Here is an 11,892-nt window from a genome sequence, read left to right as displayed (position 1 = left end):
GTTCTCAATACAATCCTTGCGAGTACCAGTATGAAATTGCTTATGCTCGCTCGTCCCTGGCTTTGACGAAATCCAGCCTACAAGTACACCGTTGTGAGTGATGCTCATTTAGAGCTTTTCAGAGTATTTATCCAGATCCAGGACAGATTATGGACAGAGCCTGAGAGATTTCAAAACAGCCACTGGCAGCAGAAGCGGGGGGGGGTGGCCCCCACTGGTCGCAGGTCCTAGTAGTAGTATTGGATGGGGCTCAATATGGCTGATGCCTGATCTAACAACTGCCCCCCCACAACTTTGAAAATCGTTCCACCGCCATTTAAAACAACGAAGCAAAGACGAACAAACCTGATGGGCTACCTTGTTGGGTTTAATTAAAAAGAAAATAATTGAGAAAATCGTGGTTTCTAATTCAGAGAATTGAATGTTTCTGCACTGTTTCCAGTGGCTCAAAAGTAAATTAACCCGTTTGTCACTGCGGCTTTATGGTTAAATCCGACGACCAAAATTAGAAGCCATGCATTACGTACTTCGGGGCCATCCTGTCGCACGCAGGCGGTGCGCGCGCGCTCAGAGAGGTTGAAACACTTGAGTGTAAAATGGACCCTCGAATCTCATCGGATTTGTTTTCTTTCTTTTACTGTGTGCTCGCATTTGCGTCGACAGAGGGCGTTTTTTTGCAACATCAACATGGCGACTGGAACTGGGTACGTACACGTATTTCGCTGGAATATTGACATAATTACGTCATTGGATCCACTGTTTCTCAATAGTATACAATTTACATACCAGTGAAGTCTAGAGAAATAATCGAGAGGAAGAATGTCCAGAAAAAACTAACATCTTATGTGTTTTTTACTTACTTAGGATCAGAATTAGGCCTACCCTACAAAGTACATGTATCTCCAGACCTCCTTACACTGTTACATCACATTCACAAATGTCAGTGCCCTATTGTCTGATTGTCGAGTTGTCGGGGTTCATATACCATACTCACCTGTTCCTATAATAAGGAAACAACGTCCAATTTTACCAAACAACTGATATTTGCACCTGGAATACCCATTCCCTAATCCGACCAGGTATTCTTCAGTTGAATGTTGATACAGTTGAAGTGAAATTCAGACAACACCTGAACACACGCACCACACAACTGCTCAGTCAGGACCCGCCATTTTGTAGGGCCTATCCCATCAGCTGACACTTGAGGCACTTTTCAACTGTTCCATACAAACCACATTACTCCCTCTGGAAAGAAACCTGAAATTTTTTTTTGTTTTGTATTTGCATGCAATGTTCACTTTCCTTTATTCCTCAGTCGAGGCAGAACTTAAGCCCAGTCAAAACCTGTCCTTTTGTCACTTTCGCTTTTCATTTGATGCATCTTACTTCCCAAAACTCTTGGGCAGTTCTGTATGGGAAATGCATGTGTGTATGCATGGACTGTGTTGATGTCATCCTTTTTACCCATAAATTCCCTGAAGAATCAAAACCCTGCCCTCTCTCTACAAAATTAACCTTTCAGTTCAGTGAAATAATGTCATTATCATCTACGTTGTACATGTACATGCACTTAAGCAAGTCTAAACACTTACATGTAAATCTAATACTTCCTCTATATAGGAAAGGGGCCCTGAAATTTACAATCCCCGTTATCATGGTTACTCATGTTGTTGGCCATGTATCACAGGCCTAGTGTACATGTAAATGAGGCTACATGTACATGTATGGTTGTCAAAACATAACAGCGAGTGGGGTTTGATGCATTAACCCTCCTATGGTTTTACAGCACAAATGTGCACAAATGCCCACAGTCACTGGTAGTCAGTCACATGTAGTTTCTATATGGAACTCAAACATGCACAGGTTCAGGGTGTACACAGTAGGTTGTCAGCACAAAATGACCCAGGGTCTTTTGTGCAGTCCTCTTCACTGCATTTGGTTTACTGCACAATTATGCACATGAAACATGAAGCACAGTTCTTGGGAAGCACAAAAGTGCAATCTGATATTCCTGTGAGGGACAGTTAGTGCAGTGCACAACACTGTAATTGGTACTGTCCTCGAGGTTTCATTAAAGTTCAGTCAGGAATTGGCTTTGAGACTTTCAGTCCAATGAAATATAAATCCTCAGAAGTCAAGAATGACCAAAGGAAAATATCTTCTCACTGAGGAGTAGAACTGCACATTTTAGTGAAGGAAATACATTGTAAGTCACCACTGAGAATGAACCTCACATGCCAAAATTACAGCAATACTTCCCTCCAGACCACCGAGCTCTTCACTGGTATTTTTTTCTAAACATCTGAGGTAATTATTGTACAGAGCCTCTGGAAACTCAGGACCAGTGCCAGATAAATTCCTACTGCAAATTATGAAATAGTTTGAACAAAGCTTACTGCTTTTAATAGGTTCACGAAACACATTTCAAGACAAGGTTGATGTCGGGTGCAAAACTGGTGATGATTGGTGAAATTTTCAACTCTGTGCCAAACTTTGTCAATCCCAAGATTGACTTCAATCCGGGTCGAAATCAACCCTGCTTCAGACCAGGGCAGCCCCTTCCTCTTTAGTGGTTGAGATTTTTCAATGCAGGTTGAAAACCATTAGTGCTCATCTCCAGGTTGAACTCGCCCTGATGAGTACAGTTCACATGAAACAGGTGTGGAACAATGCCAGTCTGAGTTCAATTGTGAAAAGGCCTTATGGCTGATCTGCTGTTGGTGTAAACTAATGACTGTATAATGTTGTCTTTTTCCAGTGGCAAAGATGAAGGAAGTTGGTGGGGAGGATGGATTGAAGCTGCTAAACAAAAGGTTGGAGCATAGTGTCATAGCTATGGAATGGACCCAGAACCAAGTTCTTAGGGGGCACGTATCATTTGGGGGGGGGTGTGAAAATTTTCATTTGCTTAATTTTTTTCTGAGGTGTTGGGCTTAAGTTTTGGGCTAGCTACACAGTTGGGGTGGAAATGAAATGAATTGATTCAAAACTGCAGGATTTTTTTTTGGAAAAAGAAATTTGCTTTGAGGGGGGGAGGGTTTGTGGCCTCATTCCCCCTCAAGAAAAAGTGGCAACATGTTAACCACCTTTGGCATTGGAAATGGATTGAGCTGGGAATGAATGTAGCCTCCTGATGCTACTTCGTTTAGGAAGTTTCCCCCAGGAGGGACCTTTATCTTGGCTTGTTCCAAGTCTGCGATATCTTGTGTCTTATCTCCTCTTTTTCCTGTCCTGTGGGTACAATTTGTTATTTCATTTGTTGAATATCCACAATGCAATTCCTGCTAGTTAAACTTTTAAAGTGAGGAATAGTGGTAATGAACACCTGCTCTGACCTGGAGCACAAGCACTTGTTGCTGTTGAAAGGCAGTTGGTTTAATGTGTCTTGCTGAATGTTGCTGAGATCATGAGTGTTCCACAAATGTTACCAGCAAGAATAAATTATAGGTTCCAAACGTCAAGATTCTTAATAATAGTTACAAGTGTATTATGGGGACTTTTTGTCCTACTCACAGACTTTGACTTGAAATGGGAGCTATTTAGCATGTACACTGCTTATTGGGTTCTTTCATACTGGGTGGATAGGAGTGTGGATGATTCATTGTGTGTTGATATTATGTGGCAGTCGGCTGTTGCATTGGAGCAGATGAAGAAAGATCTGAATGAGTTTGGAAGCACCATACAGAGAGACACGTCCACTGCTGTCGCCTCGTCAGCTGGAGTCATCAGAGAGAGCTTAAATGTAAGTGCATGCAGAATACATGTACATGTATGCTCATCAGTGGGCTCACTTTTTGTAAATCTTTTATAACATGTCACCCACAAATTCTGTATCTTGGCTGGCCTAGAGCTAGTCGCACTTGCTGAGCATGGTCAAAAGAACGTAACCGGCTGTACTTGTGAATTTATTTTGTGAAGAGATGGTGTGGAAAAGTGTTTGTGAATATTGGCAAATTTTGTATTTCTTGTACAATTTTGATTGTACAATATTACAATATTCAGTTTTTGCTTGAATCAAAGAGTCTGGAAGGGGTCTTATAAAAAGAAATGTTTTATCTCATGGTGTAGTAAAACTAGCCTTCCTTGGTGATCCATGGAGCAGTAAATGCTCTATGACCCCGCTCTATCACCCCAGACAGGCTTGCCTCTGACCAGTTGGGTGCATGTGCCATGCCACATGCATTCGTGTCTCAAGTGACCTGCGTGTGGGTATTTCAGGGATGTGCATGGCACCCCTCCAATCAGAAGACAGGAATTTACTCATGATGTTTGTTACAGACAGCAGAAATCATGGATGGCATTGCGTGGACTACTTTAACTTTACTTTGGAAATTTATGGACATGTGTGTGCATAATGACTGTATCATTGTAGTACTTTTAACAGATTGACAACTTGGGTGTTGTCACTGGCAGTGACGTTAAAAAGAATCTGGATAGCCATTCGGAGTCAGATAAAGGAGTGGGGGGTACATGCATACACTGGTTCCCAGCCCCTCCATTGGAATGTGTAGAGGGAACCAGTCTCGATCCCTCGCATCATTGATATTAATCATTACAATCTATTGCTCATGGAGTGTCAACCTGAAGGACAGTGACTTCTTTTCTAATAGCCAGAAGCCCATTCACATCTTTTCCCATGGTAACCAGTTGCATTTGTGCACACAGTCCCACAGTAATGTAAACCGACGTTCTAATGTTTTGGAAGATTTATCGTGGTTGCATTCACCGACTCATTACTGTTGATTTCTTTTCAAGACTGAGCCCGATGAGTCTTCGACAAGTAGTCGCGTCAAGAAGGGCTTCTCTGATTGGCTGAGTGGACTGTCGGAAAGCCTTGCCCCAAAGAACCCTGGTATTGATGAGGAGACTCATCAGCCTGCCTCTTCTAAGACGTCTCATCACATCTTTGACAGGGCAAAGGTACAGTGGACATGTATTTCAGAAATAATGCAGACAGAAATTGAGCCCATCTCTAGTCCTTGTAAGTCCATCACAACTCATCCAGAATTAAGCCAAATCACCAGCTATTCTAGTAGACTGTGATAAAAGTATTCCTTTATTATTATTCATCCTTCGTGTGACTGGCCTTGCGAAAGGACTTTTGAAAGGAGTTATTCTAGACTTGATTACAGCCCTGTGTAATCATGAGTGTATGTTCACATTGTTGCAACTTTAGCATGTTGTCTTTACTGTGGTGTTACAGGCTTGTCGGATTAAATTTTATTGACCTAAACTACATTGTTATCTGCTGCATTTAAGTCACGTGGTGGGCAGAAAGACTGACTTTTTATCATGTCATGTGCAATCACCAGTCTGGTTGGATGACTACAATTTGTATTGTACTCCTGACTGATAAATTCATCTCTGTGCTCTTTGGCTTTAAGTGCCTGGTACCGGTTCATAAAGGCAGTATTCAGTTATACTTGATTTGGATTAATCTGTTTTGTGTCTTTTAGATTTGTTCATTTTATGGGGTTTAATTAATGTAGTTGTAAACAGAATTGTCACTAATTGTAAATGGGGTTCCCAATCTTTGAGCGTTTATCCTATTAGTAAGATGAGTCATTTCGTTGAAGCATTTCTGCTTATTTTCCATACAGGCTCGCCTTCATTCAATGCAAATTGATGCAGGTACCTACTGCACTGACCCCGAGGGCCCGCCTCATGTCTATGAAGAGTGGCTACAGTCATTTGATATTGACAGATACAAAGGAGACATTTCTGAGTTACTGGTGGCAAACACTGATGTCCGAGCAATTTATACTAAGCTGGTAAGAAAATGAAAGAAATGACTACTTGAATTGAATTGAAGTGTTCTAGAACAGCTGTATGTCGGAGACACACAACCAATTACTCTGAGTGACCCCTTGTACGCCATCTACAGATGTATCCAAATGTAACAACACACAAACCAACTTCATCGAATGGCTCTCTTACATTATTTTCCGTACATATTTATATGTGTCACATTCTAGTATTGTATATGTACTGTAGTTCTTTGGAAACAAACATTTCTTGATTTATGTCGTGATGCATAGTGAGATCTTCATGGTTTAATAATCGCTCATATATTCACTTAAATGTATTGTGCTTGATATTTCTGCCAAATTTGAGTGGGATTGGAGTTGAAAAGTGATCAAAGTGACATCTAGAAAATTTTGTGCATAGACTTTTCAGGACATCCAGGGAAAGCCATTGACGGAGTAACAAATGAATAGGACTGTAGTCAAGCTCATCACAAAGCCACACAAGTCTGTCTTAAGCCATCCAGTCTTGAGCCAAGCTATTCAAATGATGTTGAAGATTGTTCATCTTGATATGATTGATCTGTGATTGGTCATTTGACCAAACTTGTGATGGACTTGAATGCAGCCTTGACAATTATCCGGTCAATTGAGATGAAGTTGTTGCTAATGCTTATCATACGCGGATGCTTTATCCGTTGTGTGTCCATGCTTTTGGATGATTCATGTAGGTACCTGCTGTTGTGTCTAATGCCGACTTCTGGGGACGATACTTTTATAAAGTGCATCAGTTAGAGCAGGATGAAGCAAGGCGGACAGCCTTGAAAGAACGAGCTGAGATGACGTCCTCACAGACATTTGATGAAGAGGAGCTCCAGTGGGACGATGACGAAGGCAAGTCCACCAATCACAGTGTCCAAATTGTCACTGGGAGCTGATGTAAACAACAATCTTTCTATAGAGACACTGAGATACTGCTTGAAATGACGGCCTTCCATAGCTGTCCTGAGTATGTTATATTGAACTTTAAAGGATGGCCTCCTTGTATTGTGACAATGACTGAAAGGCATTACCTGAAGCTTTCTGTACATCCAGCAACTTGTGGGCCTGATTAGACTTTTGCTATGGGGATAGTCTTGGCCCAAGAATGGAATTGGATTATGTTTATCTAAATGCATTGCTGTTTCTTAGTATAGCAGCGATCCCTGGTGCTGGCAGGCATAAGCAAACAGCACCTGTAGTAGAAGGCCCTGTAAAAGTCTTGGCCATTCCTGCTGGGCTTCTGAAAAGTTACAAGCATAAATACCTTGTGTATCTTAAGTACCGTAAATAATACCATATGTGCAGCGTATAATGCTTATATATAAAGCCTACAGTCAAGCCTGTCTAGACCCCCACATTCTTGTCATGATTGACATGCGCGCTTGAGGCATGCTCTGTATTTTTTTGATTGGTCAGCCAGACTTACCAAGACAGGATTGGGTTCAGCTTGTTGATAGTGCCTGCAGCCAAGTGGCACTGGCCAGGTCTTGGACCAAAACTGCCGTTCGGGGCAACACTGACCATTTGTAGTTGCTGACAGAACACTTTGTACATTTACGCCCTTAAATTTTGCTTTTTTATTCTTACAGAGGACTTGTCTGCTGCATTGAATGCTCACGAGTGCAGAAGCAGTCCTGTGAAACAGCCACACACTGATGACAGAGTAGCAGGTCAACCGACAAATAGGGCTTTAGCTGAGCTACGCGAACATCCACAATCTAGCCATGGAGGTGAAGATGAAGAAGCCGTGATTACAGCCACTGCAACTCAGGCTGATCTACCTTGCCAACAACAGCAACCACCAACACAGGAACTGTACACCGAGCCAGCGGATCAGGATGACCAAACAACATCAAGGACATCTCTCTTTGAACAGATCAGTGGTGTAGGAGACCCGTCTCAAGAACATGATTCAGTGGTCTTAGACTCGAGTGAAGAAAATGATTCCAAAGATGCACCGACGCAAAGAGAAGACGCTGAGAATATGGAATTGTCAGATGAATGTGGAGAGGACGAGGACTTAATAAAATCTAAAGAGAGTAATGAAGCCCAAGATGCAAAAGGCAGGAGTGCGGATGGGGATGCATTGGTGATACAGGTTTCTTCTGAGGAGGCTCCGATTGAGAAAAAGACGTCACCATCTGGATCAGATGCAAGCAATAAAGGTAAGGCTGTCTGCATTAGAAAGACGTCTCAAACTTCTCAAACCTCAAATTTCATTTAACTTGTGTCAAACTCATAAAGTCTGTGCCTTGCTCAACCAGAAGGTATTCCATACATTTATACATTTCATGAACAGGACTTCAGCATGAAAATGGGAATTGACAAGGAAAAATTCAATAAGTGCCCGCTTTTTATGCTTTCAGATTCCAGTCTGAGTGATGATTGGGAGAAGGACTTTGACGACATTGATGTGACTGATGAAGACCTGGCAGCAGCAGCCTACAAGACAAAAACGCAGCCCAGCGATGCCAATGATGATGACGACGATGACCTAGATGACTGGGAGAGCTGGGAATAGACAGGGTTGGCACACATCGAAGCCTGTTGCATTCTCCATGTACCAACAACACTCTGCCAAGAACTATCTTTGCCCATGTCTTTAATCAATTCGGCTGAATGAGGTGCAAAAGAACTGCTTACATACAAGGAGACATGGAGAGTGTAGCAGTTACGTGTGTATACTTATGGAAATACAAAGTACATATAAATGCAACAAGCTGTACCGTTGGTAGGGTGAGGGGGGAAGGTTACACAATTGACTGACTTTGATCATGGAACTAACGAGATAAAGTACAAATGATACATGAAAGAACTGTCTAGGGGTGATTTACAATACTGCTTAATTGGTGTTAGAGGGCTCAAACAATTGCGGAATTCCATTACATAGCTGTCACTCATCAGCTCAGAATCATTCTACCTTGTCCCCACTTTCATAGCCACCTCCTTGTCACTGCATGGGACTTAGTCATTTATACATATGGTCATTTCCCTTGTCAATCGCATTCACTGGTGGTCCTCCGTCTTCGCATTGATATGCAAGTAGCGCTTTGCGTAGTTGCCAGCGCTTGGTAAATAGCCAGCAAGTTGGAAATCAAACTTGTGGGGATAAATGACAGGGGGTACACTGTATTGTGAATCACCTCTGCTCACAGCTGGGTTGGCAAGGTCATTTCTCTCTTACCAGCAGAAGGGGGGGGTGCACTCCCTGTATTAGACCACTGCTGTGCAATCTGTGAGCTTCATTTTTGGGTTGGTGGAGCAAACTTACCACCAACCATGCAGGTTGGAAGAGGTTACAGCCAAAAGCTTGCAGCATTGGAATCACATTAACAGATCAAGGAATCTGAATGAAATAAAATGGCAAGCATTAATCACAAACAATGATTCAAAAAGTTATTACTCACAAATATTCTTGTTTTTATAATGTTTATTTATAACTATCATTTTGTCTAACTGTAATTAGTTTGATAATGAACATGATGAATTACATGCACATGTTCCTGATCACTTACAATATGCTCAGTAAGAGTCCTGAAGTTCTTTGGATATGGTGTTAGAGATAAAGCAATAAACCGTTTGCAAGTTAAATTAGAATAAAATTTGGTACACTGAGTTATATGATTAAACATAAACATGACAACTTGAATTTCCCACTCTAAAGTCACTATCGCTATACCTTGTGATTTGGGGCAAGCTTTTGCATAGTGACCACCATCTCTGGAATGGACTGGTTCCTTTGTGCCCTTCTTATCCATTGAGAAGAGTGTATTGGTGCAGGGTATCTTTTATGTTACTAAGCAAAAGCTTGCCCAGAACCAAGAGGTACATGTATAGTGTCTTTAGTATGGAGAATTCAAACTGTTATATTTATGTGAATTTAAAGAACTTGATGTACCAGATGTTATTCAAATTTAACTCACAAAAGGCTTATTGTATCTGCCTTCAGCTGCACCTGTTATGCAAGTATGCATACAATGTACATGTGTCCCCCCTCTATCTCCCCCTCTGGCTGGGCTCAATAGATTTGCCAGTTTATGGTTTGAATTGAAGGAAAGTAAGAGAAGGACATTCGTAGCTGCAGAAATTCTCTCTTGAAAGAAACACTTGGAAGATTTTATTTCCAATGTGCACAATGACTGAGCAAAGATGTAACACCTGGCAAGACAGTGTGGAACATCAGGTTAAGACGTACATACTCTTGCTAATGTGACAAAACGTGAAACTTTAAAATATAGTTGGAATGGATATTAAGTTACCAGTATCTTCAACTTTTAAGGGCCTTATTTAAAGGTATTTTAGGATTATTTTTAATTTTGCTTCTACATTCTTATGTTTTCATGTCAAATACCAGTAAATGGTCAAGAGTTAGGACAAGTTAAAATAAGTTAAATGTATGTATTACATCTTTTTATCATCTGTAACGAAATTGCTACTTTTCCTCCAACAAGTACAGTATTAAACTGTACAAGCAGTACAAGGAATAATTTATAAGTCCATGGTTCAAGGTGCAAGGAGATGAGTTAAACAGTTCTCACTACCTTCACCTACAGTCCAACTCTTTGAATGATTACACAAGAAGTTTCAACTTCATAACTGTTGTAGTACTGCTGTTTGAAATAACTAACATTTAGGAGTCAGTACTTGTTGAGGCATTGACGGACCTTTCCTAGGCAAGGGTCATCTCCCAGGAAGGCCTGTCACTGTCTCCTACATGTCAGTTATCTGAAACAACAAAAATACGCCTTTGTGCATAATCAATCAAAGAGTTGAACTGTATGTGAATGTATGTAGTTGTATGTATGACCCACGCACACCTCTTCTGCAGTTATGAAAACAATGTCAACATAATTTGTTTTTACTGTTCATAATACTTACAACAGCAAGCCGTGTCTCAGTGGGCTTTTTATCTCCACAAGATGTTGCCACAAGGAAATATTCTCAGCAAAAATAACCATAATGTGTTAGCAAATAGGCCCTTTGAAACTTCGTGTAGAAATCATCGACATGGGAGACAGAAATTTCTATTTCTGAATTAAGACAGTTTTCTTTTTTTCATCTGTTCATGTTAGCGCACATAAAATGTAATGCCTTCAACTAGAAGGAATGCAGGGAACATTGAAATTTGCAATCAGATACATTTGTTGACAAAACAGTTGCACATATTCTACATGTAGATAGATAAGGCAATCTAAGCTTCAGAATTGAACGTACACTAGTTGCCCCGAATGAAACCACAGAAGTTAGGCTCCCTAGGGTTAAAGTACAAGTGTATTTATTCTTTTAATAGATGTGGAGACTTCTTTCTATGATACCATCAGTTGTAAAAACAGCTTTACATGTACCATGTCATAGAAAAAAAAAGTTTACGTGTACACCAGTTTTTGTGGGTATATGGATAATATTCTCGAGCATGGCGAGGGCACTTCAGCACACCTCCCTCAAAATTTTTTTTTTTAACTGAAAAAAGGGGAAACTCTAAAGAGACAAAAAGGGAGGAATGGGGATGAAAAGTTGCTTTATAATACCTGACATTGACCCCTTCCACCGTTAATGGTTTGTCAGTTTGCTGCCGAGTAATACCCCCCCCCAAAAAAATCCTGGCATTAACTATAATCATTGTAGCTTATCCTATTTAGCTTGGTTAAAGATGGAAACATGGAACTTATCACTGGATGGCAACTCTTGTATATGTATATGTATATGATTATCACACCAAGAAAAGTTGGAGTTCTTTGAGAGTGGGGTATGTATTTCTTATGTTGCCCATGTTATCTCGTAAATTAATTTTTGATGTAAAAATGTGTACAAATATATGTATATACAATAAAGCTTCAAATAAAGTGGTCGAATGTCAGTTGCCTCTAATGCATTCAAATGATCAGGTGTGCTTCGCAACTTTGTTAATCTGGTAAGTGCATGTAGCAACATTTATGAGTTACGCAGGGGTAGCCCTTGTTAACCTCAGCATCTGCCAGAGAGCATACTGCATCAACATTTGGTAGCCCAAGATAACTGACTGCGTGCATCTGTAGAGCTTACATTTACAGAATGGCAGAGTTAGAGAAAATACATGCAAAGCCTTAGAAATGGCAAAATCGGCCAT

At 40.8% G+C, this 11,892-nt stretch overlaps 1 protein-coding gene across 1 annotated transcript; it reads left to right on the top strand.

Annotated features, from left to right (window-relative positions):
• Positions 1 to 629: 629 nt before the first annotated feature.
• On the top strand, positions 630 to 11,664 carry LOC110982739 (BSD domain-containing protein 1-like). Its single transcript, XM_022241375.2, has 8 exons — positions 630 to 704; positions 2,759 to 2,813; positions 3,626 to 3,742; positions 4,756 to 4,920; positions 5,601 to 5,771; positions 6,476 to 6,638; positions 7,376 to 7,951; positions 8,153 to 11,664. The coding sequence occupies exons 1-8, from the start codon at positions 688 to 690 to the stop codon at positions 8,305 to 8,307; spliced, it is 1,419 nt and encodes a 472-aa protein (XP_022097067.2). The 5' UTR covers positions 630 to 687; the 3' UTR covers positions 8,308 to 11,664.
• Positions 11,665 to 11,892: the final 228 nt, after the last annotated feature.

The sequence above is a fragment of the Acanthaster planci genome, linkage group LG18, assembly GCF_054643075.1.
Source record: "Acanthaster planci isolate LZ-2023a linkage group LG18, COTS_SCS, whole genome shotgun sequence".
NCBI classification, from domain to species: Eukaryota; Metazoa; Echinodermata; class Asteroidea; order Valvatida; family Acanthasteridae; genus Acanthaster; species Acanthaster planci.
The sequence above is the reverse complement of the archived record's forward strand: the minus strand, read 5'-3'. Positions and strand labels throughout refer to the sequence as shown.

Excerpts from the sequence above, each read along its gene's own strand:
- LOC110982739 (XM_022241375.2), top strand. Across the intron at positions 3,743-4,755 it reads TCATCAGAGAGAGCTTAAAT|ACTGAGCCCGATGAGTCTTC; the intron begins GTAAGTGCATGC and ends TTTCTTTTCAAG. Across the intron at positions 5,772-6,475 it reads GAGCAATTTATACTAAGCTG|GTACCTGCTGTTGTGTCTAA; the intron begins GTAAGAAAATGA and ends TGATTCATGTAG.